The sequence below is a fragment of the Rhagoletis zephyria genome, unplaced genomic scaffold (assembly GCF_001687245.7).
Source record: "Rhagoletis zephyria isolate East Lansing unplaced genomic scaffold, Rhagoletis_zephyria_1.1 Rzeph_scaffold_00956, whole genome shotgun sequence".
In the NCBI taxonomy this organism is placed as follows: Eukaryota; Metazoa; Arthropoda; class Insecta; order Diptera; family Tephritidae; genus Rhagoletis; species Rhagoletis zephyria.
In genome coordinates, this window is record NW_016158040.1 from 18026 (window position 1) to 43391 (window position 25366).

Below are 25366 nucleotides of genomic sequence, written 5' to 3' on the forward strand. Positions count from 1 at the left end.
GTTATGTAGAAATGCGAATCAACAACAAAATTTTAACAACTGTCGTAAAATAATGTAACTTCAAATACAACGCCTTGTGAATTACCTAATTGTTCGGCATTTCCGAAGCCGAGCATAAAAAATCAGCCGAATAGGCCGAATACCGAAGCCAGGCCGAACCTTCGGTCGGACACTACTATTTTGTTTTGTGTGGAGAGTGATGCAGTCTAATGTACATACGTACCCAATGGGAAAATGTAATGTATAGTAGTCGAAATAATAAACAGTAAAACAATCCTTTTCACATTCGAAAATGCATTTTTTTTCCCAGGGCGATGTCTTACGAAAAGTGGGGCATTCAATTTTGCATTACCTAGTATCGAGAAATGAATGTGTTTTAATATGAAATTTTCGGAATTTTTTGAATGCATTAAAATGCTTATTACATAGTTAGCAGTAATATAATCGAGAACTCATAAAAAATACATTATATTATTTTGCACGCATGTAATGCATTTCTACTTTTCCGACTGGGTAGTTGTTTATGTACTTACATAGGTACATATGTACATATGTATGCAAGCGCATGTATGTGTATTTTTTCTCTCATTGTATATACAATATAAACATAATCACATACAAAAATATATGACATATAACCGCCAAAAAGACGTACATATGTACGTAGCATTTTGAAACACCTGCACATAACTGGCGTGTCAACGACTCAGTCGGAGTTATACTTCCCTAATCGACACAACAGTTTGTAAAGAAGGTGGGAGTACTGCATTGTCTTCGCCACTGACAAAGTCTTAGGAATGGCTTCACAATCGCAATATCCTGATGCTACCAGCCTGGTTCTGGAATGTGTCGGCAAAACCTCGTCGATACCTCGGTGCATTCTTATTTTCCTATTTGTCGGCCTATGGACCGTTAGTTGTCAAGCCGAGTACTTCTCCTCGATCGATAGTATTCAATTGCTGGCCGTTGTTGAAAAAGAGTTTATTCAATGGTTTCAACAATTTATTCGAACACAGGCCGAGGACTTTGCAGTCTTACGCAAGTGGGTAATCCTTCGATATACATATGCATATATATAGGTACATATAAATTTTTAAATAAACTTAATTACTCTAGTTTCATAGCTAAAGTGAAGAAGGAGCACGAATTGGCGCTGGAGGATCCGGAATCATATCTGGGGAACCCCATCAATGCATTCAAACTCATCAAAAGAACCGTAATCGATTGGGCGGAACTAACAGAATATGCTTCAAATCATACACGACTGCAAGGTGAGTGAGCGGAAATGATATGTATGTATATTCGCCAGTTCGTTAAAAACCTTTCGCAGCCTTTCGAGCTTGAAAGACGATAATGGAATATCCGCATTGAGAGCGGTATTGATCGCGGGAAAGAAGTTTCCCTTCCTTGCATGCTCATCTTCCAGTTTCCTGATGTGTATGTATGGTTGTGCATTTATCACATTCATTTACTTTGTCGGCGACTTTTGTCGGCGTTGAGAGCAAAGCCCCTGAACCATGGTTAGCTTATTTCTTGTTGTAGATTTATGCAGGGACGAACACCAGGCACTGATTTTCAAATGTACATCGAGAGCGTTCATAGTCTTCCCAGTGCGTACCTCTACATTTCGGCGTTCTGTATAGAGAGAGTTAGCTTAACATTATTTTTCGAAGGAAGCAGAAGCTAAGCGATTTTTGTTTCCTTTGAAAGTATAACCATGGACGCTTTTGTCGGATTTGCATTTACGCCATTTTCTTTAGACCAAGTTTTCACAGCTTCCAAAGCGCTTTGTACCACAAGGCATAAAGACACCTGGTGCGCAATTCTTGAAAGGCTAGTGCCTTTCAATGACAGCCACAAGCTGATGAAGAGCTCTGTCAATCTGCATTTCCAATAACTACGCTAGCATTGCTTACATGCTATAGACTATCAACTCAGTGGTTAACGCTTCTGACTTTGAACATCGAATACGCAGGTTCGATCCCTGCTGAAGTCTAGAAAAAAGAAGTCTGATGAGGAGATGTGGTGATCTCCGAAATAGTGCTATAACTTCTACCGGTTGGACTTTGTGGCTTTATCAATGTTTCCTAATAAACATTCGTGGTACAAAGCTCAATAAAAATATTAAAAATAAAATGTTAACAAGCCACAATAACATTGACGAAAGTGTGTAAACTTTGTTAAAATTCGTGGAACTTGCTTGAGCACTTAACTGTAGTTAAGCTTTTGGTGGAAATGGGCTATTAACCTTTAAATGATGAGCTAACTATCGTTTGCACTTTCATTGCAGCATTAAAAAGGAACTTTACACAGTTGGAAACGGAACTGAAAATGCCGGATGTCATTGAATTGCGTGGTGCGGCGAAGGGACTAGCAAGACTACAGATCATGTATAATTTGAGCTCGGCTGATTTGGCCGATGGAATCATCAACGGCATAGATTATGGGTAAGCCATATTTTTGATTAGCGCAATGGTATTAGTATGAAATAGCGGTGGTATTAAAATCGTAATTCTATTGTTAAGATCTCAACTCTCAATTCGGGAATGTTTTGAAATCACAGCCAATCTTTTCGAAGCCAAGGAATATCCTTTAGCTATCAGCTGGGCTAAATTAGTATTGAAATTTCTGGAGGAAAGCACCGAAAAACCCCCTATAGAATATGAAACAACTGGAGATCACGATGACAGGGACCTTGAACGCCTCCAATTAAATAATGATACTGCAAACGGAGCGGCGAACAGTGAATATACATCTGGATATTGGGTTGATGATGAAGAAGACTGGGATGAAGATGAATGCGAAAGTGACGATGACGATGAAGATAAAGATGAGGAGGATTACGAATATGTTGATGAAGGCGATGGCCTCATATATGAAGCACGATATGGGGTGTTTGCTCCTGTGGTGCTATACGATCTACATGAAGACAACGAGCACAATAAAACCCTTAAAGGAATTTCAGAAAAGAGAACAGACATGGGCGATATTCCAAGCCAGAGCAGCTATAGAGAAGCTAACAACACACTAAATCAATCAAATGAAAATCCATCAAACATTCCAGCAGCACAAACGAGGATATTCGAGAACGACCTATCGAACAGAAAAATGTACATGGATACACTTGAATATTTGGCACTAGCTGAATTTGAATTGGGCAAACACGAAAACGCAACTGTATACGTTGATAAAATACTAGAACTAGAACCGGAACACATTTTTAAAGATCTGGAACTCTACATGAATGTTAAAAAAGTACGAAATCAGCCGTATTTCGATAGCATGGGTGCTTTGCAAGCACAAGCATGGTATGCAAACTATTCACGACTCTGTCAGGGTAGGCGAGTGCCGCAGAAGGAATTTCACAAGCTCGAATGCAAATTGGACACCCTCAATCATCCGTTATTCATGCTGGCGCCGTTGCAGAAAGAGGAGGTGCTATCAGATCCCGAGATCGCCATCTACTACGGGCTGCTTAGTGACACACATATAGACGAAATTCTCAAAAAGGCCGACGATGGTATGTTCCGTTCAGAAGTTGGCAATGCGAGCCAAGGTATAGTGAGCGATGTACGCGTAAGTCAACAGAACTGGCTTCAATATGAGGGTCCAACAATGAAATACATTTATCGCACTGTATCGGCCATTAGTGGCCTCGATTTAACCAGCGCCGAAGCTATGCAGGTGGCTAATTATGGCGTTGGCGGACAGTATGACCCGCATTTCGATTTCTTTGGACCAAAGGTAAGTTTACTTAGAAATGCAATTATGCGCTAATTAAATTTTCAACAGACTGATGCCCCCAACGCCTCATTGGTCGAAGATCGCATAGCCACAAATATGTTCTACGTGAGTCAAAACTTTTTACTTTAGTTTCAATGGTAACACAAAACGCAAACATTTTTCATTTCGCATTTATTTTAGCTCTCCGACGTAGACCAGGGCGGTTACACAGTATTTCCTCGCCTCAATGTATACTCAGAGCCTACAAAGGGAGCAATGATTATGTGGCACAATTTACATAAATCGCTGGACCCCGATTTGCGCACTCTCCACGCTGGTTGTCCCGTCATAAAAGGAGCCAAACGAAGTAAATCTTTGACTTAATAAAAAAAATAAAAAAATAAACACACTTTAATATCCGCATTGATCTATCTTACAGTAGGCAACGTGTGGGTATATTCCAATTATCAGGAATTTAGACGGCCCTGCGATGTGATACGTGACAACTATAAATCAGAAGAAGTTGTCTGACACCACATACATACTATTTATGTACATAAATAAGTACTATGTAAATATACATACATACCAATTTCTCATTGTAGTTTTTTATGTCTGGTTCACTTATGTTTCGATGTGAATAGGTAAATATAAGTTAATAAATGTTCCATTTTTGATATAAAGTAAATATGTATGTAACTTGGCTTTGTTCAAAGGGTTTACAATCACACATACATGTAAATATATAACGAATCTTTTGATGTAAATGTTAAATGTAAAACGTATGGAAAGGAAATACAAACATACTTATGCACAAACAAACGCAGTATTGCATGCAACTAGCAGCGGAACGCACAGTCTTTCGACCATATGGAAGCAGTTGGAAAGAAGTTATGGTGACAGCAGAGATGCTCAACAAACTATATTAATCGTTTTCGTTTTGTTGTTGCGCAAAAATAATTTATCATACTAATTCCGTTACGTTTCAGAACGCAAATTAACGCAACAAAACTCAATCGTTAATATCGAAACAAAATAAATCAACGAAAAGTTGTTGTTGTATGCATGGGCGTAGCCAGGTAGGGGCAGGGGGGTGCTCGAGCGTTTTACCAACCTAAAAGCACCAAATTTTTTTTTAATCAGGGGATGCTTTTTTCATAACATAATACCGAAGTACTGCACATTAAAACTGGTAGATATATCTCGAGAAAGAAAAATCGAATCGCATCAAACGAAAATGATGCCCTAAATAAAAATGAGCAAATAATTTGATGGTTTCATTATATAACCTCAAATATCGCGAAAACACCGTGTTTTTGGCACTTTGAGGTAGGTTAGGATATCTCAAAATTCTAGTGCAGATTTGGATTCAGCACCAAGAAACGATGTGTTTTACTCAGGTGGTAAAAAAAGAACAAAATCTGTACAAATAATTAGAAAAGAGAAAAACAAATATTTAACATATTTGCGTACTAGCATTTTCAACGCGAATAGAATTTAACAAGGTGGGTTTGCAACTTCGGATTTTTATCAATCATGGTTGTATTTCAGTCCATTTAAATTTGTAGATTCTTGTGAATTCTGTGCTGCCACAGCCTTAAATATTCCAAATTATTTCAGGTTTTAACTATCTCGAAATAATTTTAGTTCAGAAAAAAAGCACTAAAAAGGCACTAGGCACTAAATAATTCTTATTGGCGTTTTAATTTTCAAAAAGCACTAAATCTAGTGCTTAAAGCACCAAGTTGGCAACTATGTTAACGATTGAATTTCTTTTCGTTAAAAAACAAAATAGGGTTATTTTGGTAATTACCTAAACGATAAATAACTGAATCGTTTCAACAGAAACGATTGCTTTTTTGGTAAACGCTAAAATTAACGTTACAATGCATCCTTGGGTTACAGTTGTTAAAAAAAAAACTTTTTGGAACAGAGAGAGAAAGTTTATATTGTTGCCACCATTGTAAATTACAAATCCCGAGAATCCCGGGATTCTTGGCAAATAGTCCCACGATTTCGGCGCTTAAAAAAACTGGGATCCCGGGATTAACATGCTTACTTAGTACATACGTAGCGAGAAATGAAAAACTACGCCTGTATTTAAGCGAATTTCCCACTGCAAAAAACCCCTAAATTTTCTGATAAATCTATAGCGATTTGTTTTTTTTTTTACTAAACAAACACTTAAATTATCATCTTCATTATCATCCGGCACTTCAAGATCTGTGTCACAAACCTTTTGATATGGTAAAAAGTACAGGTACATTAACACGTGTATAAAACAATATAATTTTTAGTTATATTTGAGTGAAATAAAATTATGTTAAAAAGTGTTGTTTTACAATTTCTATTAAATACGTGTGTTTTACCTGTAGTATTTTCGCAGTACACATTCGGCAATGAAAGTGGAAATAAATAAAGGAAATCGGCGAAGCAGTTTCTTCAATGTTTCTCAAGGATATTCAACCGAATATTTATTGAAATGAACTTATCCCAAGTTTCACCAATCAATATTTAAATTTATCAGACTATTACAACTTAAAACGACAAAATTGTGTCATTTCAAATTTTAACAGGACATTAATATTATGGATCCTCAATATCTCTTTCATCAAAAAAAAAAGCTTATATTCCTTTGCATTGCAGTATCGTCTCTGGAGTCAGAGAGAGTTTTAAGTTGTATGGGTTTAATTATACTATTATTTAGCTTAACAAAACTAAGTATTTTAATAATTATTTAGTTTTTCTTATAAATTAAATATGGCCGATAGTGTTCCTCAATAGGTACTATCGGCAAATATCGATAGTCATTTTATAATTGAAGTCGAAAAAACAAACATATTTAAATAAGCAATAAGTTATGAACTACTTTTTTATTAGGAAATTGCTGTGAATAAACAACAAATTAATAAAAAAAAAAATAATAAACAAATAATTAAATCACTAATTAGAACACCTTTTAAATTCCCTTCCTACCCATTAACAATGACACAATTGAATAACACATTTTTAAAAAAGATTTTTATACGAGTATAACATATTTTCATACATAAATTCGAGGACAAGTAACATTACATAAATACTGTTTAATACGAATTGAGTAGTAGTATAATACGTTCTCAATGCAAGTCTTTATATTTGAGCGACACTTCATGATCAGGCACAATGTCGCACGGTCGCTGAAGGTCTTGATGACGCGCGCGTACCCAAATATTAGCAACTGAAAAATCATTTAAAAAAAATAACTTTTTCATCCAAATATTAGAAATATTCACTCACTCCATTTAGAACCCTTGAGCACCGGACAGGCAGCATGCCGCGTACGATAATCGGGCTCCTCGGAACGATGCAAATTATACCAGAAAAGCACACTTCCATGCTGCGGCTTCACAAGAAGACGAAGGTAGGGAAAAGCTGTGCCACCCCCTTCCTCTACGTCCGATAACTAAATGGAGTGAAAAAAATTTCGCATTTCAATTACTCAGAAATAATTTTGTATATTATTATTAATTTAGCGTTGTTTAAACTTACATAAAATATTCCGGTAGCAAGGCGATTTCCTACTGATGGCGAAAATGTGCTGTTATCCTAAAATTAAAGTTTTATTGTATTAATTAATTTAAAAAAATATAAAGAGCGGAGAATTGAAGATCAGAGCCCTTTTAGTACTTTAATTAGAATTGGGCGAAATTAGGAATATGAATAATTGAATTAAAAGAATACGAACAAATTTTCGTTCATTATTCAAGTAATTTCTAATAAAGAATAAATTTTTGTTCTGCATTTAAGTAATTTGGAATGCCGAATAAATATTCATTCATCATAAAATTTCAAATAGCAAATAAATTTATTATCATTCATCATTCAAGTAATTTCGGATGAATAATAAATTTGTATTCTTATTTGAAATTTAATTATGACGAATGAAAATGTATTCGTCATTCCAAATTATATATATGAATGAAGAATAAAAAACTTATTAACCTAACAAACTATATGGACTAGGGATGGCAACGATTAATCATTTGATTAAACTAGTCGATAATTTTTGCCCAATTTACGATTTAATTGTATCGTTGTTTTGTGTTTCAATAATCGATTATTATCGTAATAATCGTAAACTTATTTTCGAGAAATATGAATTCTGTATATGTCTATAATCTATCCATCGAACATTTTTTTTGCTAGCTGCATCAACTTTACTCCACTCGAGGTTCAAAAAATTTATTTCAAAGATCCGTTAACATTGTCCTGAGTAATGAAGTTATTGCGAACTTAAATAATGTGCGCAGATGACCTTATGAAAACGGGTAGCGAGTCGTCACTACACTGGGGAAATAATGCATAGTAAAAGAGAATTCTTTTTATTTGATTATCGTTTAAAAACGTTGGTACTTAAAAAAAATATTTTCAGAATAAAATTTAGTACGCACGTATTTGAATGTCCACATTTGAGAATGTACATATATGTAAGTGTACATACCTCTGCACAAAGTTCAAAACAAAACTGGTATTAGTCGCATGTTCCTTTGCGATTGCTCCCGGAGTCCCCCCGGATTGGTCGCATTTTTTGTAGGGTATGTATACCAAACATGCATGTCTGTAGCTGAGTGCGCACAGATGCTTGCCACAATTTGTTGATTTCCAGAGGGTCAGGGTTCGAATTCCACTGCGGGCAACATGGAAATTAAATTTTTTTTTTTTCATCTTAATTATGAAAAAGCATCCGTGAAGTGTAAAACGAACGCTTCATTTTAATATGGGCGGGTTTGAATTCAATATTTACCTCTATACAGTACTTCCATTGACGTTTATAGTAAGATCAAATTCATTTCTGTTTGATTTTACTATTTTTCCCTCAGTGTAGAATCAGTAGAAAATGAGTACTATCTTTGGGCCCCTCCTTCATCTCTTGTACACAAACGAAGGCGAAAAGATGATGATTTGGGTCCCCCACAAGATGAAATGTGTTTTTATTTAAATTCCTAAAACTTAAGCGAAATATCATCAACGCTTGGGAGGAAATGAAAACTTTACGGACTTTCGAAAAAACTGTCATTTCTGTAGTTGGTATCTCGATGCCTGATGATCGTCTTCATGCAAAAGCTGGTCTTACTGCCACTGAAAAATGCAACCGCTTAACAACAAAACGCTTATCAAAGCTTTTGTTTTTGCAAACTTGGTTGAATGATAAAGAATTATGGCGACTACAAACACTCGTTTTATTTTATTCAAGGCTATTAACTGGAGAATTAGAAATTTTTTATGGAAGAGTTTTTGTGAATACTTACTTTAAAAACGTGCCTTTAAAAATTCGATTAATCGATTATTTCTCAATAATTGCAATTAATTTTTTTAGCTTGTGATTGATCATATGATTAGTTAATCTATTATTTTATTTTTTTTTGCCATACCTAATATAGACACATTGGGGTCAACTAGTATTCCATGATCGGTGGATGCGACGCAATGAAAACATTTACCCAAGGTAGCCAACAAATGCTCAGCGCCTTTTTGGCGTACAATAGGCAGGATGAGTTTCAGGCTGAGCGTTTTGAAGCTGTCAAAAGTTTCAATAGTATATCCTATGCCATCTTTATTCCTACAGTTCGTGCAGCAAAGCATTCGTACCTAGACATTGTAGCTTTCCTATACGAACTAGCTTTTTATACAAATTTTCTTTGCGTGCAGTGGTATAGGTTTTAGTCCTTCTTAGCATTTGTTTTGAAGGACTGGGCTTTTCTAAAGCTTGTTATCCCACCAGGGAACACGAGTACGGCTAAGGGATAGACAAGACGGATAAGCCTTATCCAAACTGACACGAAGGGCGGCTGTTGTATTACTTACCCCCAGACACAACAAACAAATTCTGAAGTTTCTAATTTCCCCTTGGTGAAAAGGATACATATAGCGACATCACCCAGCCAAAATCACTATACATCTGATCCGAAAAACGAAAATTTTTAGAAGAAAAGCCTCACCCGGGCCACTATAGCTATATGCAGCTATGCGACACACATTGTATCGAGCTCCTTCTAACAGTGATTAAAGGCCTTACAATAATATAAACAAGGTTCAAAAATACTACTGCCTTTACTTACGGTGAAGAAGTCAAAATGCGGTTCATAATGTCCGCCGATGCCATAGTTAGCCACCTGCAAATGCTCAGCATTCGCCATATTCAACCCTGAGAGATCGCCCATGTAACGTTGAATTTTCCGCATATGTCTACTTTCTTCATATGAAAACCATGCGCTTTTGCTGATACGATAATTGGCGGTCGATGCAGGCGTCCCATTGATATTGCGCACCTGGGAGCGAGACATGCGCACTTTGGCCAACCGCTTCACAGCGCTAGTGTCGCTTTCTGAAATGACATCGTGTATTTGTACTATTCTCGGATCCAATGAGAGCTCCTCCACCTTAAAAGGTTGCAGTAGGCGATATGGGACATTATTACTATCAAAGCGGCAGCGCAGATGCCGTTCTTCGGCAGCGGTGAGGTGTAATTCACCACGGCAGACTTGTTCGTAAAGCTTGAAGTCATTGGTAAGCTGAACAACAGAGATTACAAAATTAAAACAAGGAAAGCAATATTAGGCTCCTCTTAGCTCACATGATAATCGCCCGGGGGCGAAACCGTCTCATGCAACAGGCCCGTTTTAACGCCATCGCTAATCATGAGCTGCAAGTGGAGCTTAGTATCGAACATGTGCTCGCGTGTCGCGTCAGTGGCCAGTATGTGATTCACTAGCTCCAAGGCCGTTTCGAGGTCACCTGATTTGGAATGTAGTAACTTTAACCATTACTTTGACAGATTCGGCAATTATTCCAGTGCCCATTTCACTTGCATACCCATTTCCAGGTGATAGGCCACCACCGTTTCCAAAAAGTCCAGCGTCCTCGGATCTGGGTTGTATTCTTGCTCCTTGAGCAGTTGAACTGACTGCTTTAACCAAGTGATGGTGTGATTGAAATCGTTCATCTCAAACAAATGATGTCCAAGAATAAAGCAATCTTGCCAAGTCATTGACGCCCTGTATATGAAGGCATTAATCCTTTAATTATTCATAGGACGCCTAACAAATGCACCTACCCGTATTTCATTCCATTCAAAACCCCACCCGCTAAATCACCAACATCCAGTTTGTACGTACCCTGTAGCCGTACTAATGCTGCCGCAGCTCCTTCAATATCCACCGTGGTGGGAAAATCGAATCTCCTCCGATTAGCTTCCATGGTGTTAAGAAAATCTAAAGAAATAATCAAAATAAATACAAAATGATGCAGATTAGTTGTGACACTTTGAGATATCAGTCCTTTGGAAATCGTCTAATATGGCATTTTTGGTTTGATGTTTCTTTCACTTTCTCTCTTTCTTCTAAACTGAAACTGACTGAAGAAAGTGCCTTCAATAAAGTGCAGATAAAACTGGTTTACCCATCTGAGCGTGATCCTCCCGAACAATGTCTTCAATAGAACGCCAGTCAGTATGTAAGCGCTTAATGAGTCGATATGCATTTACTGGATTGCTGAGGTATCCATCGACATCGTCAGCAGCGGTTTGATGTTCGAATCGAATCGAGTCCAATTCACTAAACAAGCGTCAAAAATGTTGAGAGAAATTAATCATTTTTAAAAACTCGGTTTTTTTTTTTAATAACAAATTTCATGTCAGCTTCATTTCGATGTTTTAATTAAAGAATCTGTTCTGTTTCTATACTATCATTAATGTGTAAAACAACATCGTTTGATTTCATTTCGTTTGTTTGTTAAATAAGTGAGACAAACGTTTTTAATAGATTTGTTTATGTATACCAGTATTAATTGACCACTTTCAAAATCAGGTTATTCCCCTCTTTCCCTGTTTTTTTTTTGTGTGTCTTTAGTCGCAAATTAATTTCATAATTGTCGCCATGCCAAAATTTCTACATTCATATGTGTGTGCATATCTACATACATATGGATTTGCGTACAATTTGTTTCCAGTTGATAAAAATTTATTTTTGCTGATACCCGTGTTTTTCTATCCGTACAAAATTATCTTTGTGGTATTCCCGAAAATACTGTTTTTATTGTTTTTTAATAATTCTGGTTTAATAAGAAACTTTATTTATTTTTTCTGGCATTTCTTGATAAGACATGAAACGGTAAATTGGTCATTAAATATTATTTAACATCGACGCATTAGTCCGAATTTTTTTTTTGTAGTATACCCCCAACGTTCTAATAACAAAACAACAGTATGATAATATGCAAATGAAAGTAAATAATAAGTAATGGAACGAAAATATAGCTTCGATTCGGCCCATCATAAAAAAAAAAATGTTTGTTCTTCTGACGCCGAAGTTAGGTCATGATTCAATAATGAAAGGTTTTGTAAGAAAAAATCTCTCTCGCTCTAATGTTATCTATCAATGACACTCCCACCCTACTCCTAAAAACAAAAACCGTGATATTTCTTTTCCAAATTTCCTAGCAAGTTTTAAGAACATTTTTGAATTTTTAGTACTGAAATTTTGAGAAATGTTTATTCTTCATTCGCTGGCGACAACAAGACAAAATGGGTGAAAGAATCGTTGGCCTACAGATGTGCAATGTAGGCTAAATCGACGAATTCCCTTAAATGCCGAAATGTATTTGCCGACGACATTCGTGGATACCTGCTGAATCTGCCAAGTCGCTGTAAAGTTAAGGGCGCAATGGTTCTGGTAATTCGAGTCAACGAAGGTATTTAGGCAATGACCTACACATCACAATCTTGGTGTCTCAGAATGAGACTTTGATGCAATATAATATTGGCAAACCGTATCCATGGGCTCGGTTTAGTCACTTCTCATTTGGCGGTGTTAATCGCGTTCCCGTCGCAATCGTTCATTAGCTGCGTGCCCTTTTCATTCTTCTTGAGTTCGACCTGCGATATCGAACGTAACTCGAATCGAAATTAGATTTTTAGATCGCAGCATTCGATAGCGAGTGCGTTTGGCCCATTTAAATTGTATTGTAGATTCGATTCGAAACGAGTAATCACTCAATGACGAATGCCGCGAATCCGGTACTGGTTTCAATTAAATAATTAAAGCAACTACTTCCATGCACTATTATGAACAATTTTTGTGGAATTTCGCTACTTTTTGAAAGGTTATTGCATTCTTCCCCTTTTCCCTCCTGCTGGGAGTGTAAAATTTTAGAAAAAAAAGCAACTTACAAAACCTTTAATAACTGAATCATGACCTTCGACTTCAATACTGCTTTTCTTTCAAAAACTGAGCAAACGCTTGTGTTTTACAGTTGCATACCAGGGCTCTTGAAATTATTCGAATATTCCAACGTTGGAATGACAATATACGTTACAATAGTAACACCTTTCTTTTAAAAACAAGAATTATAGAAATCGGTTAACGTGGTCTAAAGTTATGCGGTAATATATATAAAAAAAAATAAAAAATATTCCGATGAATTAATAACCTTTTTCCTTTTTGCGAAGTCGGTTCAAAATTAATTGATAAACGCCCAACACTGATTCATATGTATACATATCTACCAGTTATTATTCGAATAATTGACAACGAACATGGTGGCGATTATTCGAATGCAGCTAATCGAATTTCACTATTCGAATCATCGATTAATCGAATATCAAGAGCTCTACTGTATACATACTGTACTGGTAATAAATTAAAAGTTGTCGTTTTTGCTCCACCGATGCATCATTAGAGCGTCGGAACAGATTATACGAACTTGGTACTTCGTACATGAAAGTATAACATTCTATCCTGGTATCTATCTACCTGAGCAGGAAGATATTGCGCTCCAAAATCATTTAACAGCTAACTAGGAGTTATTATCGTCAATGAACTGATTTGGGGATTGAGCGGAAAAGATTGTTGCAAAGAATTTATGACTGCGACTAAAGGTAACGAATACTTGAACAGCCGGTTGTGTTGTTTAGAAATGTTTACCTAGAATGAGTTCAGGTTAATAAAAACTTTCCAAACAACACCACCCTGTAAGTGTGAAAATATACAAATCGTGTGATCCCTGCTTAAGCAGGGCCAAATAACTTGCTATGTGAGATTTCATGGATCAGGCAAGGTAGCCTAACTTACAGGTAAAAGGTGCAACGTTAGCATTACTTACTGTATTTTTTGTTGTCCCAACTTTGTCTGATTATAGGCATGTTTTATTCAACCATTACAAGCAAATAGCTAAATCTTGATCAAATAAAACGAAATAAGCTTATTTCCTAGGTTAGCCTAATTTTGACAGTTGTTTGACTGCAAATAGTGTCAGAGTAAGTTGTTGCCTATTTCTGATTGGCTGAAGGAGAAAATTTCTGATGCTGAATGGGTAAGTCCTCCATACAAAATAAGCTAATAGCTTAAATTTCTGGACAAATAAAACACGGCTAATGTTAATATAAATGCATATACAAGAATGTTGCCATCATAGCACTTTTTTACCTACGTATTAATTTTCAAACTTTTGTACTTTACACGTTGGAGGTATAGTCCTCACATTTTCAAATTATTCAGTTCAATCAACTGATTAGAAATGAATACACAGCACCAAATTATTTAGAATCAAACCAGTTATTCTAGTAGAAATTGATATACGGCTTTGATAAAAAGATTCTCCGACAATAGGTTTAATGCCAAATTATTGTGAAAGTCACATATACATACATGTACATTAGACTACATCACTCCCCATACAAAAAAAAATCGGTACTATTTTTCCATTGGAATTATAAAATCTATTATATTTTAAGACGATTTGAAAGTACCTCCAAAAATAGAGTTTTTTATGAATAAAAATAGTTTTTTAAAGATTTTTTTTGAAAAAATCCCCTTAAATGACAAAACGGTTTAAGCTTAAAATATTTGCATAAAAATATTAAAAAAAAAAACTAAAAAAAAATTTTCAACGGAATCGTATGATGAGATTTTTGATGCTGTTTTTTAACGTTAAGATGGGTATAGGAAAAACTTGAATAACTGAACCTAAACTCTTCCGATTTAGACTTGAGAGGTGTCATTGGAAAGGTATTTTCTCACCCTTTTTATTTCTTTGCTAATAAACTCAGAAAGAGTTTCTCATAGAAGAGAAAGGTAGGATGAACGAACCTCATTCAAAGTTGAATTAAGGTGTGTTGGTATTCGAAAAAACAAGATGGGACACGAATGACGTTTTTTTGGCCAGAAATAAAAACAGTGTGAAATTACCTTTCTACTGAGATCCCATAAGTCTAAATCAGATTAGTTTTGGCCCAGTTATTCAAGTTTTTCGTAAATCAATCTTTGAAAAAAAGTAAAAAAACAGCATCAAAAATCTCATTCTTACGATTCCGTTGAAAAGATTTTCAAATATTTTTATGCAGATTTTTTAAGCTTAATCTAATTTGTCATCTGAGGGGACTTTTTTCGAAAGGTTCTTAAGAAACTATTTTTCTTCATAAAAAACTTCATTTTTGGAGGTATTTTCAAATCGGTCCAGCTCGTTTAAATCTTAATATTTTTCCGAAATATTTTGGTGGACGTCTTAGAATATAATAAATTTTGTAATCCCGGCGGAAAACCCGCAAGTTTTTTTGGTGATGCAGTCTAATGTACATACATATATTCTCGTATATATTTATGTTCATAAATATATATTTCGTAGTCTACTCATGAACTTTCTGAACAAATCAGAAAAAAGCTGCGTTTAGGCTGTACTTAAATTTAATACCATAAGGCCCGTATGCAGCTCTAAAGAAAACGGTCAAGAAAAAATTGCCATTATTTTATGTGCGTGTGTCCAAGGAATTTTGACATTTGAGCCTGTTGCCTTACTCTCAAAAAATAATAGAACGAGCATATATTTCTGTTGCAAGCCTGGGTTGCCTTAAGCTCTTTTTTCACAAAAAACTTAAGAAACCCGTAGTAAAAAGGGTAGCAAATTTCTGCGGCAAACAGCGTACTGCATTAAGGACATTTGACTCAAGAAAATTTCTTAGCTATTTCTTGTACGTCCTTTTATATGGAGTGTTTGCCTTTCTTGAGGGCTGCATTGGTACTGGCCTATAACAGAAAAATTGAAAAGTAAACCTAAACACGGAAAACTCTTAAGTTTCTAAGTCTCAACTATGACCGGGTCATAAATCACAGATTACAGTCAAAAGTAAGCCTCTTATGTTTTATGTTCATTTTATAAAAACCGATGTCAGACAGATTAAAAACATAAATGCTTGCGAAGAGTTAAAAAGAAAATGTTTTAAAAATATTTTGTTGATATGTACATAAGTAGTATATACGAGCAGTATGTAACGTGTTGATGTACTTTATTTGAGCACAAGCACTTATGTATTTCGACCTTTTATTAATTTTCAATATACATACTCATGTGTACGTTTTGACGTGCCGGGCGCTGATTCACAATGGATTAGTTTAGTTCATACAAATGGAGTGGCCCTCCACAGTGTTACGCTGCCTCCGAACGGTAAATGTGTTTTAATCGGATGCATATGCCATTGCTTGCTGACCACAATTAAAAACAAACTCTTTGGATAATGCACGGTTCCCACCCACGGTGCCAAATGTAGTAAATTTTTTCACCGACGGTACTTTGGTTTCCTTTTCCATTAAAGGGTACTTTTCTAATACAATTAATAAATTCTAGTTTTATTTTATTTCATAAACAACTTTGAACTAAATTTAACAAGTAAAGAAATATAGGTTCGGGCGAAACCGAATTTTATATACCCGGCGCAGGTATCAACTACCGTCGTCCAACTTTCTCTACCCTTCAACTACCCTTGCTTGATAGGGAGATTTTTCCCCGATTTCAAACGTTTTCGATAATATGCTGACTTAATGAAATCATTGAACCAAGTTTGGTAGAAATCAATAAAGCGGTTACCGAGATAGACCTTTGTAGTCATAAAGTAGGCGGTGCCACGCCTAACTCCTAAAAGTCTACGTTTTAACTTGGAGTTAATTAGTGTCCTCAGTTTTTGAAATATCGGAGGTTTCGTATTTTTGAAATTAACAGTTATACGGGAGGGGGTGTAATTTTAGTCCGATTTGAATAATTTTCAACAAATTTCCTTTCCGTGCCAAGGTTATAAGGTGCACCAATTTTGGTTAAATTTGATGAATCGGTTACCGAAATACACATTTGCGATCATAAGTGGGCGGTGCCACGCCCATTATCCAAAAATTTATAATAATCCAATTTTATGGTAAGTGATTATTGCAATCATGGATTTTGAGTAAATTAACTTCAATAATTTATAATTGATTTATCGCAGTTTTCGTGTTTCGATATATTACCGTTATATGGGAAGTGGGCGTGGTTATTACCCGATTTCAAAGATTTGCAACAGATTTCTTAGTTGGACTCTAATCAAGATTGGTGAAGCGGCTACTGAGATACAGCACTTCGTCATAAGTGGGTGGAGTCAAGCCCATTTTCCTAAAATTTCATAACAATATTGTTTTTTTAACATAATTCTACTTCACATACTAATTTTCTACAATTTCGTTCAAATATTTACTGAGATATCGTACCTAGTTTTTGCATTTTTCAATAATATCATTATATGGGAAGTGGGCGTGGTTACAGTCCGATTTCGCCCATTTTCAATACGAACCTACCTTGGGTAAAGGGCAACCTACATACCAATTTTCGTTGAGATATCTCAATTTTTGCTCGAGTTATATACACGGACGGACGGACGGACAGACAGAAATGGCTTAATCGACTTCTCTTTTCATTCTGATCGNGGTTACAGTCCGATTTCGCCCATTTTCAATACGAACCTACCTTGGGTAAAGGGCAACCTACATACCAATTTTCGTTGAGATATCTCAATTTTTGCTCGAGTTATATACACGGACGGACGGACGGACAGACAGAAATGGCTTAATCGACTTCTCTTTTCATTCTGATCGGTTATGTATACATTTGTCTATATCTATCTCGATTCGTTTTGGTTGTTACAAACAACCGTTATATGAAGAAAATTATAATGCCCTTGTGCACATGTGCGCTCGGGTATAAAAAGGTACCAAATACATAGCACACCAGCGGTCTAAGTATGTTTATCAAAATTTTCGTTTTTTTTTTTTAATTTTATCATAGAATTAATTAACTTGGTGAACAGGTTAACTTATGTCAATAAGAAACATTACAAAAACCGCATTGATCGCGTTTTTCCACGAACCGTAAATTTTGAATGACATCTCTTTACAGTAAAGGTGCGATATCTTTAATAAAAATTCATTTCATAAATATGTAATGCATAATTTTTTATTTTGTTTTTGTTCCTTTCTCAATAATAAACAAAAGTTTCTAATTACATAAGTATATAAGGTGGCAATTAATAAAACTTCAATTGTTTCCTGGAAAATCACGGTTTTGAGTTAGGACGGTCTTATAAAAAAAAGAGCGATACATTTATGAAAAGAAAGCCTTTTCTTTTGGGTTAATATAAAAATAAAATTGTTTTGTTATTTTTATACATACATTAGAGTGGTTCAAACAAATTTTTTTTTTTGGCAATTCATAAACGCTACCTCAAATTATTGTTACTTGTGATAAAAAAGAGAAACATGTTTTTTTTTATGTTGAAAAAAATGTTTTCGTAGGGGTCGCGCTGGTCGGTTTTTTATAAAAACGCTGATGTTCTCCATTTTCTTATTTTCTTGACATGTTAAAATGCAGATAAAAATTTGGTTTTTACATATAATTACTCTGGTATTATTGGGGAACTTTCCCTTAATTACACACCTGTCTTGGACAATAAGAATGGGTCTAGTTCCCGAAAATATGCTCTCGAAAAGACACTAGTAAAATTAAAACGTTGATACTGAATGATTTACGCATTATCATGGGTTGGTATTTGTTACCAGGGGGTTTCAGGGGCTGCTAATTAGGGATCTGAAGTCAGTTTTTGAAGTTCAAAATGGCGGATCCAAAATGGAGGTAAATTTTTTTTTCAATTATTGGATTTGTTCGAAACCCGGCACAGAATTGGGGTTGCTAATTAGGAATCTGAAGTCAGTTTTTCGAAATTCAAAATGGCGGATACAAAATATTTCTAAATAAAAAAATACGTGTCTCTTTTTTTATCACAAATAACAATATTCTGATGTAGCGTTTACGAATTTCCAAAAAGAGTGTTTTTATGAACCACTCTAACATACATACATACATGATGAAAATATGGCCCTTACAGTTTGTCTATAGCATAAAGTGGACTGCTCCCGTCAAATATTGGCATGCCAAGAATTTATGATTTTTAAAAGTTTCACACATTTCCACGGAATATATAATATCACTTTGGCCAATGTACATACATACATTTGTCTTATTCACATTTTTATGTGTTTAATATAAATTACTCTAGAGATTCCTGATGGGTCATATCTTGCATTAATTAAAATTTAGCACGGCCTAGTCGTACGCCCACTCACGCGGCTTTGTACACTGGCGCACATACCTACATAATATTTATGTATATAGTACATATCTATGAATGTATGCACATTAGGATGTATCACAAAAAAGTCGTTAAGAATCACTTGGGGAAGATTCATAAAACTTCTTATTTTTGTATTCTCACTAAAGTATTTTGCCTCTACTCTATTACGTTTATTTAGAGTTTCAAAGGTATACACATGTTTCTAATGGTGATTTCGTTTCTTCCAAAAAAATGTTGCCCTTCCCCGGTGCAAAATGTGCTTCACGATACACTGGACCCTGTAAAAAGTCATGTGTTTGCCTTCTTGTCCTTGTCTAGTTCACGAATTTCATAATATTGTCGTTTTAAACAACCATCTAATTTCCATTTTATAATTTCCCCTGACAAAGCTTCAGAGGGCAGAAATGTGCTTTTTTTGGCCTTACAAGAGTGTGACATTTTAAGAAACGAACACACAATTTTCTCACCCATTGCCTTTAATTTAGAATCGAACACGACGGGAGAAAGGGGCAATCAAACGACAAAACTCTTTGGTAGAAACGAAATCACGATAAGTACATGTACACAAATACTTATGCACATACACGTCTTAACTCATTTACAATAAATTAAGGTGTCTGATTGACGAGTAGGCAAATAGGAACGCAACTGTAGGCTGCTCATAAATCATATCTTGATATGACTTATTTGGTATGATTTTGCTGATACATATATGATTATGTGCAAATGTACTATTATATTTGGGTTGTTGCGATTATTCGCTTTCGCAACCGCTGAACTTCCGCATAAATTTTAAGATTCGTATTCGCAATAATCAATGCGGAGCCTTTGTACAAATGTACTTTTATATCTGGGTTGTTGCGAATAATCGCATTCGCATTCACAACCGCGTAACTTACGCATAAATTTTAACATTCTCTTTCGCATTCGCAATAATCAATGCGGAGCTTTTTCGAATGCGAATATTGTGCAAGAGCACTGATAAAACGTATATCTGGCAAAACAAAAATTTTAGTCAACATTTTTTGCCTGTGGAGATGCTACGTAAAGACTGTCCCCCTACGTCCACCTTCTTTCGTCAAAGTAAGTCAAAGAGTAAGATAATATTTAGTAGATATTTCCAGCGGAAATGGTCAACGGCTGGCTATAAAGAGAGTTGACTATTTGCGCGTTAAAAGATTACCTTTAATAAGGTAAGAATTATATAACTATCGAATATTATTGTACAAAGATCTGTTGAAAAAACTGGATACATCTTTAGTTTTTTTTACTTTTTCGTAGAAAAGTGTAATTACTTTTTTCTCATAAAACTTATTATGCTTAAGTTCTGTGTTTCCTTTTATTAGTCTTTTAGCTCGAAAACAAAAACATTTATTTTAAATTTGTGTAAATTGTAATTTTGTCAAAATAAGCACGCATCGAAATAAAGATGAAATGATATCGACGGTCCTGTGCAATAACGACACAATTCGAAATTCAAAAAATAAAAACTGTTACTACTGTTAAGTGTCTCTAATCCTTGTCGAATCCGACAAATATTAACGATATGTTGAAAATTTGCGTTCATTCGCCTCAAAAAATATACCAAAACGCATTGAGCGCATGTAATGGAACAACAAAACGGATTTGATGGCGTATGGTACCGACAGCGGCGAGTAATTAATTGTGATAGCCTGCATCTAGGAAAATCCCAGCTTAGCTAACTAAAAAAAAAACTAATCACAAGCTATTCATTAGAGGTGAACCTTTCCAAGAAGCCACCCGGGAACTAAGCAGATCTGAGACCTTTATCGTGCGTGATTCCAATAATTCAAATTATTATAAAAACCGGGTTACGAGTACCTTGTTAACAAAATAACAAGATTTTAAACTAATTCTGCTGACAGCCACGACTTTCAAAACATAATTTTCTTCGAAATTTTCATTCCTAGAAAATAACAATTTATTTGCCATATCCACCTATTCACAACGTCGCTATAAGAACACATTTTTCAAACCAGTCACAGAAGACAGGATTAAAAATGAATTACAAAATCTAAAATCGAAAAACGCTGATGACGTAACAGGTTCTCCAAATTCTGAAACAACAAAAAGAATTGGTTCTCCAAATTGCAACACAACGGCGTTTAAACAACGATCTCGCCATGATGCTAGATTGTGAAGATGAGAGTTAGGAGGATACATCCGACATTTGCAGCCCCGATGCAATTCTCAAAAAGGAATTATTGCACCGCAATAAAAAAAGAAATATAACTGAAAGTCCTCTCAACTGGGCAGCATCAATCGAAAAGAATTTACAATTTTGTCAAGTTTCAAGTTTTTCCAAGTTTGTCGCCTCGAGCGAGTAGTTATTTAGTGGCGCAGGTTTAATTTTGACCAAAATTCATAAAAAAATATTTGACATCCGCATCCGCATTCCATCCACGGGTGTCCAAAAGTTCACATTCGCAACATCCCTATTTTATATATTCACATATGCATGTGCTGTACAAATATATGTATATAAGTATATTTAAAAATAAGTGCATTTAAAAATGTTTGCTGCTAGCATTGTAAATTTTTTAATAATTTTCATTTACAAGGCTGATACAAAATCACAGACTTATGTATAAGTACATACATACATACATATGTACCTTCAAATAAAATGTTTTTTTTTCTAGCGAAGGCTATTTGCGAGCGCTTCTTACGGCCCTAAGCAATTTTAATTGGCCTTCAGCTTGTAAATAAAATACTCATAACATCAGTGGCGGATTTGCAGTCTTGTCCGCCCTAGGCCCTAGAGTACCATCCGTTTCTTCCGCAGCTCCCATTATTTAAGTAGTACATACGAATTTTCTTTTGTCGAAATATATTATCGATAAAATAACACCGATACTTGTTTTGCTTCCTGCTAACATTTGCCTTTTTATACCAGGCATGCCCAGAGCTTATGGAGTTCGTCTAGCACTGGACATGGGATCAGAGACGACCAGTTGTCGTCTATTGTACAAGTAAATACACAAACTAGGAGAGCGGTAGACGTTGTCAAATGGGATTCAAAAGCGGTTTATCGCTTGATTTTGATCAGGAAAGATCTATAGTCGTGTACATGCGCTGCTAAATCGGCTATCTGCCAGTTTTTGGCCCGTAAAATCATTGGTAAAGGTATAGAAAAAGGAGATAAAGTTGTGTCAAAATATGTCCCCAAATTTTGGCGTCAAAATATGACATAATGAAAACCAGTCTTTAGCCATTCTAACAAACTGATAGCACTCTTCCGATTCTCATCTTTTATGCTGAAACGCCTCGGTGTTTTCTTCAACTTCTGCCTTGCTTAGTCAGGTTAGTAACATACACTGCGTAACATAAAGAAAATATCTTCCCGCAGTAGATGGTATATTTGTATACATTTTCGAATATTCACGAGGTATAGTATGTATGTATGCATAACTGAAGTTTTTCTACAGTTACACATCAGGAGTATGGTTTTTACAAGGGCCGTAACGAGTACATTTGTATGCATGTATGACTTATATCTAACAAATTACTTTTTACCATTTGTGCGTTGAAGTTTGTTGAGAGTTTTGATTTTTCTTGCGCAATACACGTACCGCCCTCCTGATGGTCGAATCAACTAACCACAGCCCCTCACTCCATTTCTCACCAGGGATCTTACTTCCAACTGCTGTGGTCAAAGTGGAAAGTACAATACATACACATTAGGAATGTTAATCCCGGGATGCCGGCCTTTTGTAATTTGCACTGATGGCGATAATAGAAACTCTTTTTGTTGACCTATATTCCTTTTTTTATTTCTATTTAATTTTTTTATTTAGTAATGCGATAGTAAATTTTACACACAAAAATCAATATATTTGCAAAACCATGGACCAAATATAGTAAAACTGCGTTTTTAGTTTTACACTCTGACGTCAATAATTCAAAAATGATTTAAACAGTTCAGTGAAATGTGCTTAGAGAAGAAGTATGGCTATCAAATTCAAGAGGAATTTCTGTAGAATTTAGTCAGATTAAATTTTTTTAAATGTCCTTTTCAAATTTTTCCCTGAAATTTCGCAATATTTGTTTTTGAAAATATTGTATCTTAAGGACTTATATAAACTCGGTAACATCGTCGGATTTATTAGCTTAAAAAAATTCCTATTCGTCCTTGTGAATCCACACATTTTTATTTATTTTTAGGTTTTAAGGAAATTTCCCCTTTCATTTGTTAGGTAACCACATTTTTATTCTACAATGCATTGAATTTTTTAAATAATTTTTGGAAGCAATTTTTTCGATTTAAGTGGTTGAAAATTAATGATTATCTAGATCCCGGGATCCCGGGATTGTGATAGCGACATCCCGAAAATCCCGGTATTGTAAAAAGCAAAAAAAAATTAACATCCCTAATACAAATACATTTGTACATAAATTCAAGGCGTATTTCTTAATTGCTTAACTTCGACAATTTTTATACGATTGCGTTACCTCACCAGTTTGTTCAAAAATAAATGAATTTTAAGATAAGTTTAAAAGAGCAACTTACATTTTTTTAATTACAAAGGGCCAAATTTGAAAAAAATGAAAAAATTGGTTTTTTTTAAGATTTCCCATGATGTAAGTACATATAACAATAGATTGTTATACATCATTTTAAAAGTCCCTAAATTTCCTGTTTGGTTTATTAATAAAAAAGTGAGGGTTCAAGAACTATAAGAAATTTATTTTTAAGTCGTATTCGACCCTACATGCCCTAAACTTTGTTTCGGGTGTCCACACCAGCACATTGCCGGCAATTTGGTAACAAGAAAATTCTACTGCATTTAATAAATATGCATATGCATACATATGTACCTATGTACATATGTGAAATGGTTGGTTAATTTTATTGATTGTTTAGTTGCCAACATTTCACAAAACCTGTTTTGATATTTTTGATGAAATGCTACATCCAAATATTTTCGTTTAACACATTCGCCACTAATTTATTGCCATAACTACCAGCTAAACTGTTAACACATTTTAACTACAAAATCCATTTAACTTGATTTTCACACGTTCGCTTAATCAAATTATCCCATCCAACTCATTCATTTGTCAGGTTTGAAGAGTTGGCATTTATGTATATTAATATTGTAGCTTTTATTATTTCTTGTTTGAACATTTTTTCTTAATTGCCATGAAAAATGCAGCAATGTACTACATCGTCTAATAGTCCAGATGTTCCGAGTTCGAACCAAAGTGTAAGTATAGGAAAGTGGATCAGGTCGTATGATTCTAAGAGCATAATTCAGATCAGTTAGACTGGATGGCATGGAGTTTACTTAGCCTGCATGAATCTCTATCAGAAAAAGTGCCGCATCACTGGTTCACTCGTCACGTCAATAGAGCCCTTTTGCTTAGTTACCGGACACAACCGTAGTCACAAGCATACAAAATAAAATCGCTCCAAAAACATTTAGCAAACCGGGACAATAAATTAAAATTTCTTTTGGTACATTTATTTCACAATTAATTCTCAAATTTACCTTTGCAACCAGTCAATATGTGTTTGCAACGAACTGATGTAATGCTGTAAATCGTTTAGTACTTCGCTCTCGACCGTTAGTAATTTTTCTAAGCCCGATACAGATGAGAAATACTCATCTCTATTACCCGTTGCATAATTGGCAAAGCCGCAAAATAGAATAAGAATGTAAAAAAACATCCGACGACTACATCCTACTATTGTAGACATGATTATCTGAAAATCTTGTCACATTCACTTTCAAACTTTCACTTTTCAAGGCAGTTAGTTCCACGCAAATCGCGGCAGTCTGTGTTCACTTTCCGCCAGCTCCAAGGAAATACATATGTATTCTATTCTAATTATTACAAGTCAACTTGTGCGCTCAGCTTAACGTTCGGATTCTAACTAAACGGCAGATATTTATGAACATTTGAATTATACAACGCTTACACATTAGCCGCCGGCTTCTGTCTACCGGCTATTGTTTGTTGTGTGTAGTGATTTCCATAGCCACAAGCATGGCTGCCAACTTGGCTCAAACAGTGCCATTTTTGGCCCTATTCTACTTCAAATGGCGCTTAATTTTTCAATTTGGCACAAAGCGCCATTTTGGGCACTTTTGAGAAATAGTAATATCTCAATTAATTTTTGTGAAATCCTTTACATGTACTTCTTTTTCTTAACTA

At 35.2% G+C, this 25366-nt stretch overlaps 2 protein-coding genes across 2 annotated transcripts; one reads left to right on the forward strand and one right to left on the reverse strand.

The window, feature by feature from the left end:
- The first annotated feature begins 691 nt into the window (after positions 1–691).
- Positions 692–4411, forward strand: PH4alphaSG2 (prolyl-4-hydroxylase-alpha SG2). Its single transcript, XM_017615058.1, has 7 exons — positions 692–1042; positions 1117–1271; positions 2291–2447; positions 2526–3744; positions 3793–3849; positions 3925–4090; positions 4163–4411. Exons 1-7 carry the CDS (start codon positions 798–800, stop codon positions 4252–4254), a joined length of 2091 nt encoding a protein of 696 aa, XP_017470547.1. The 5' UTR covers positions 692–797; the 3' UTR covers positions 4255–4411.
- Positions 4412–6682: 2271 nt separating this feature from the next.
- LOC108362188 (prolyl 4-hydroxylase subunit alpha-2-like) lies at positions 6683–25075 on the reverse strand. The gene is made up of 9 exons (XM_017615059.1): positions 24700–25075; positions 11164–11318; positions 10820–10976; positions 10579–10760; positions 10340–10500; positions 9825–10277; positions 7255–7311; positions 7003–7168; positions 6683–6943 (listed from the first exon to the last, which is right to left on the reverse strand). The coding sequence occupies exons 1-9, from the start codon at positions 24906–24908 to the stop codon at positions 6843–6845; spliced, it is 1641 nt and encodes a 546-aa protein (XP_017470548.1). The 5' UTR covers positions 24909–25075; the 3' UTR covers positions 6683–6842.
- Between the last annotated feature and the right edge of the window lie 291 nt (positions 25076–25366).

What these genes read in the sequence shown, in the direction of transcription:
- PH4alphaSG2 (XM_017615058.1), top strand. Translation starts at nt 798, where the DNA reads ATGGCTTCACAATCGCAATATCCTGATGCTACCAGCCTGGTTCTGGAA. An exon ending in GACTTTGCAGTCTTACGCAA is followed by an intron (nt 1,043 to 1,116) that starts GTGGGTAATCCT and finishes TAATTACTCTAG; the next exon opens with TTTCATAGCTAAAGTGAAGA. An exon ending in CATAAAAGGAGCCAAACGAA is followed by an intron (nt 4,091 to 4,162) that starts GTAAATCTTTGA and finishes TCTATCTTACAG; the next exon opens with TAGGCAACGTGTGGGTATAT.
- LOC108362188 (XM_017615059.1), bottom strand. Translation starts at nt 24,908, where the DNA reads ATGTCTACAATAGTAGGATGTAGTCGTCGGATGTTTTTTTACATTCTT. An exon ending in GGCCTATCACCTGGAAATGG is followed by an intron (nt 10,501 to 10,578) that starts GTATGCAAGTGA and finishes ATTCCAAATCAG; the next exon opens with GTGACCTCGAAACGGCCTTG. An exon ending in GCTCAAGGGTTCTAAATGGA is followed by an intron (nt 6,944 to 7,002) that starts GTGAGTGAATAT and finishes ATGATTTTTCAG; the next exon opens with TTGCTAATATTTGGGTACGC.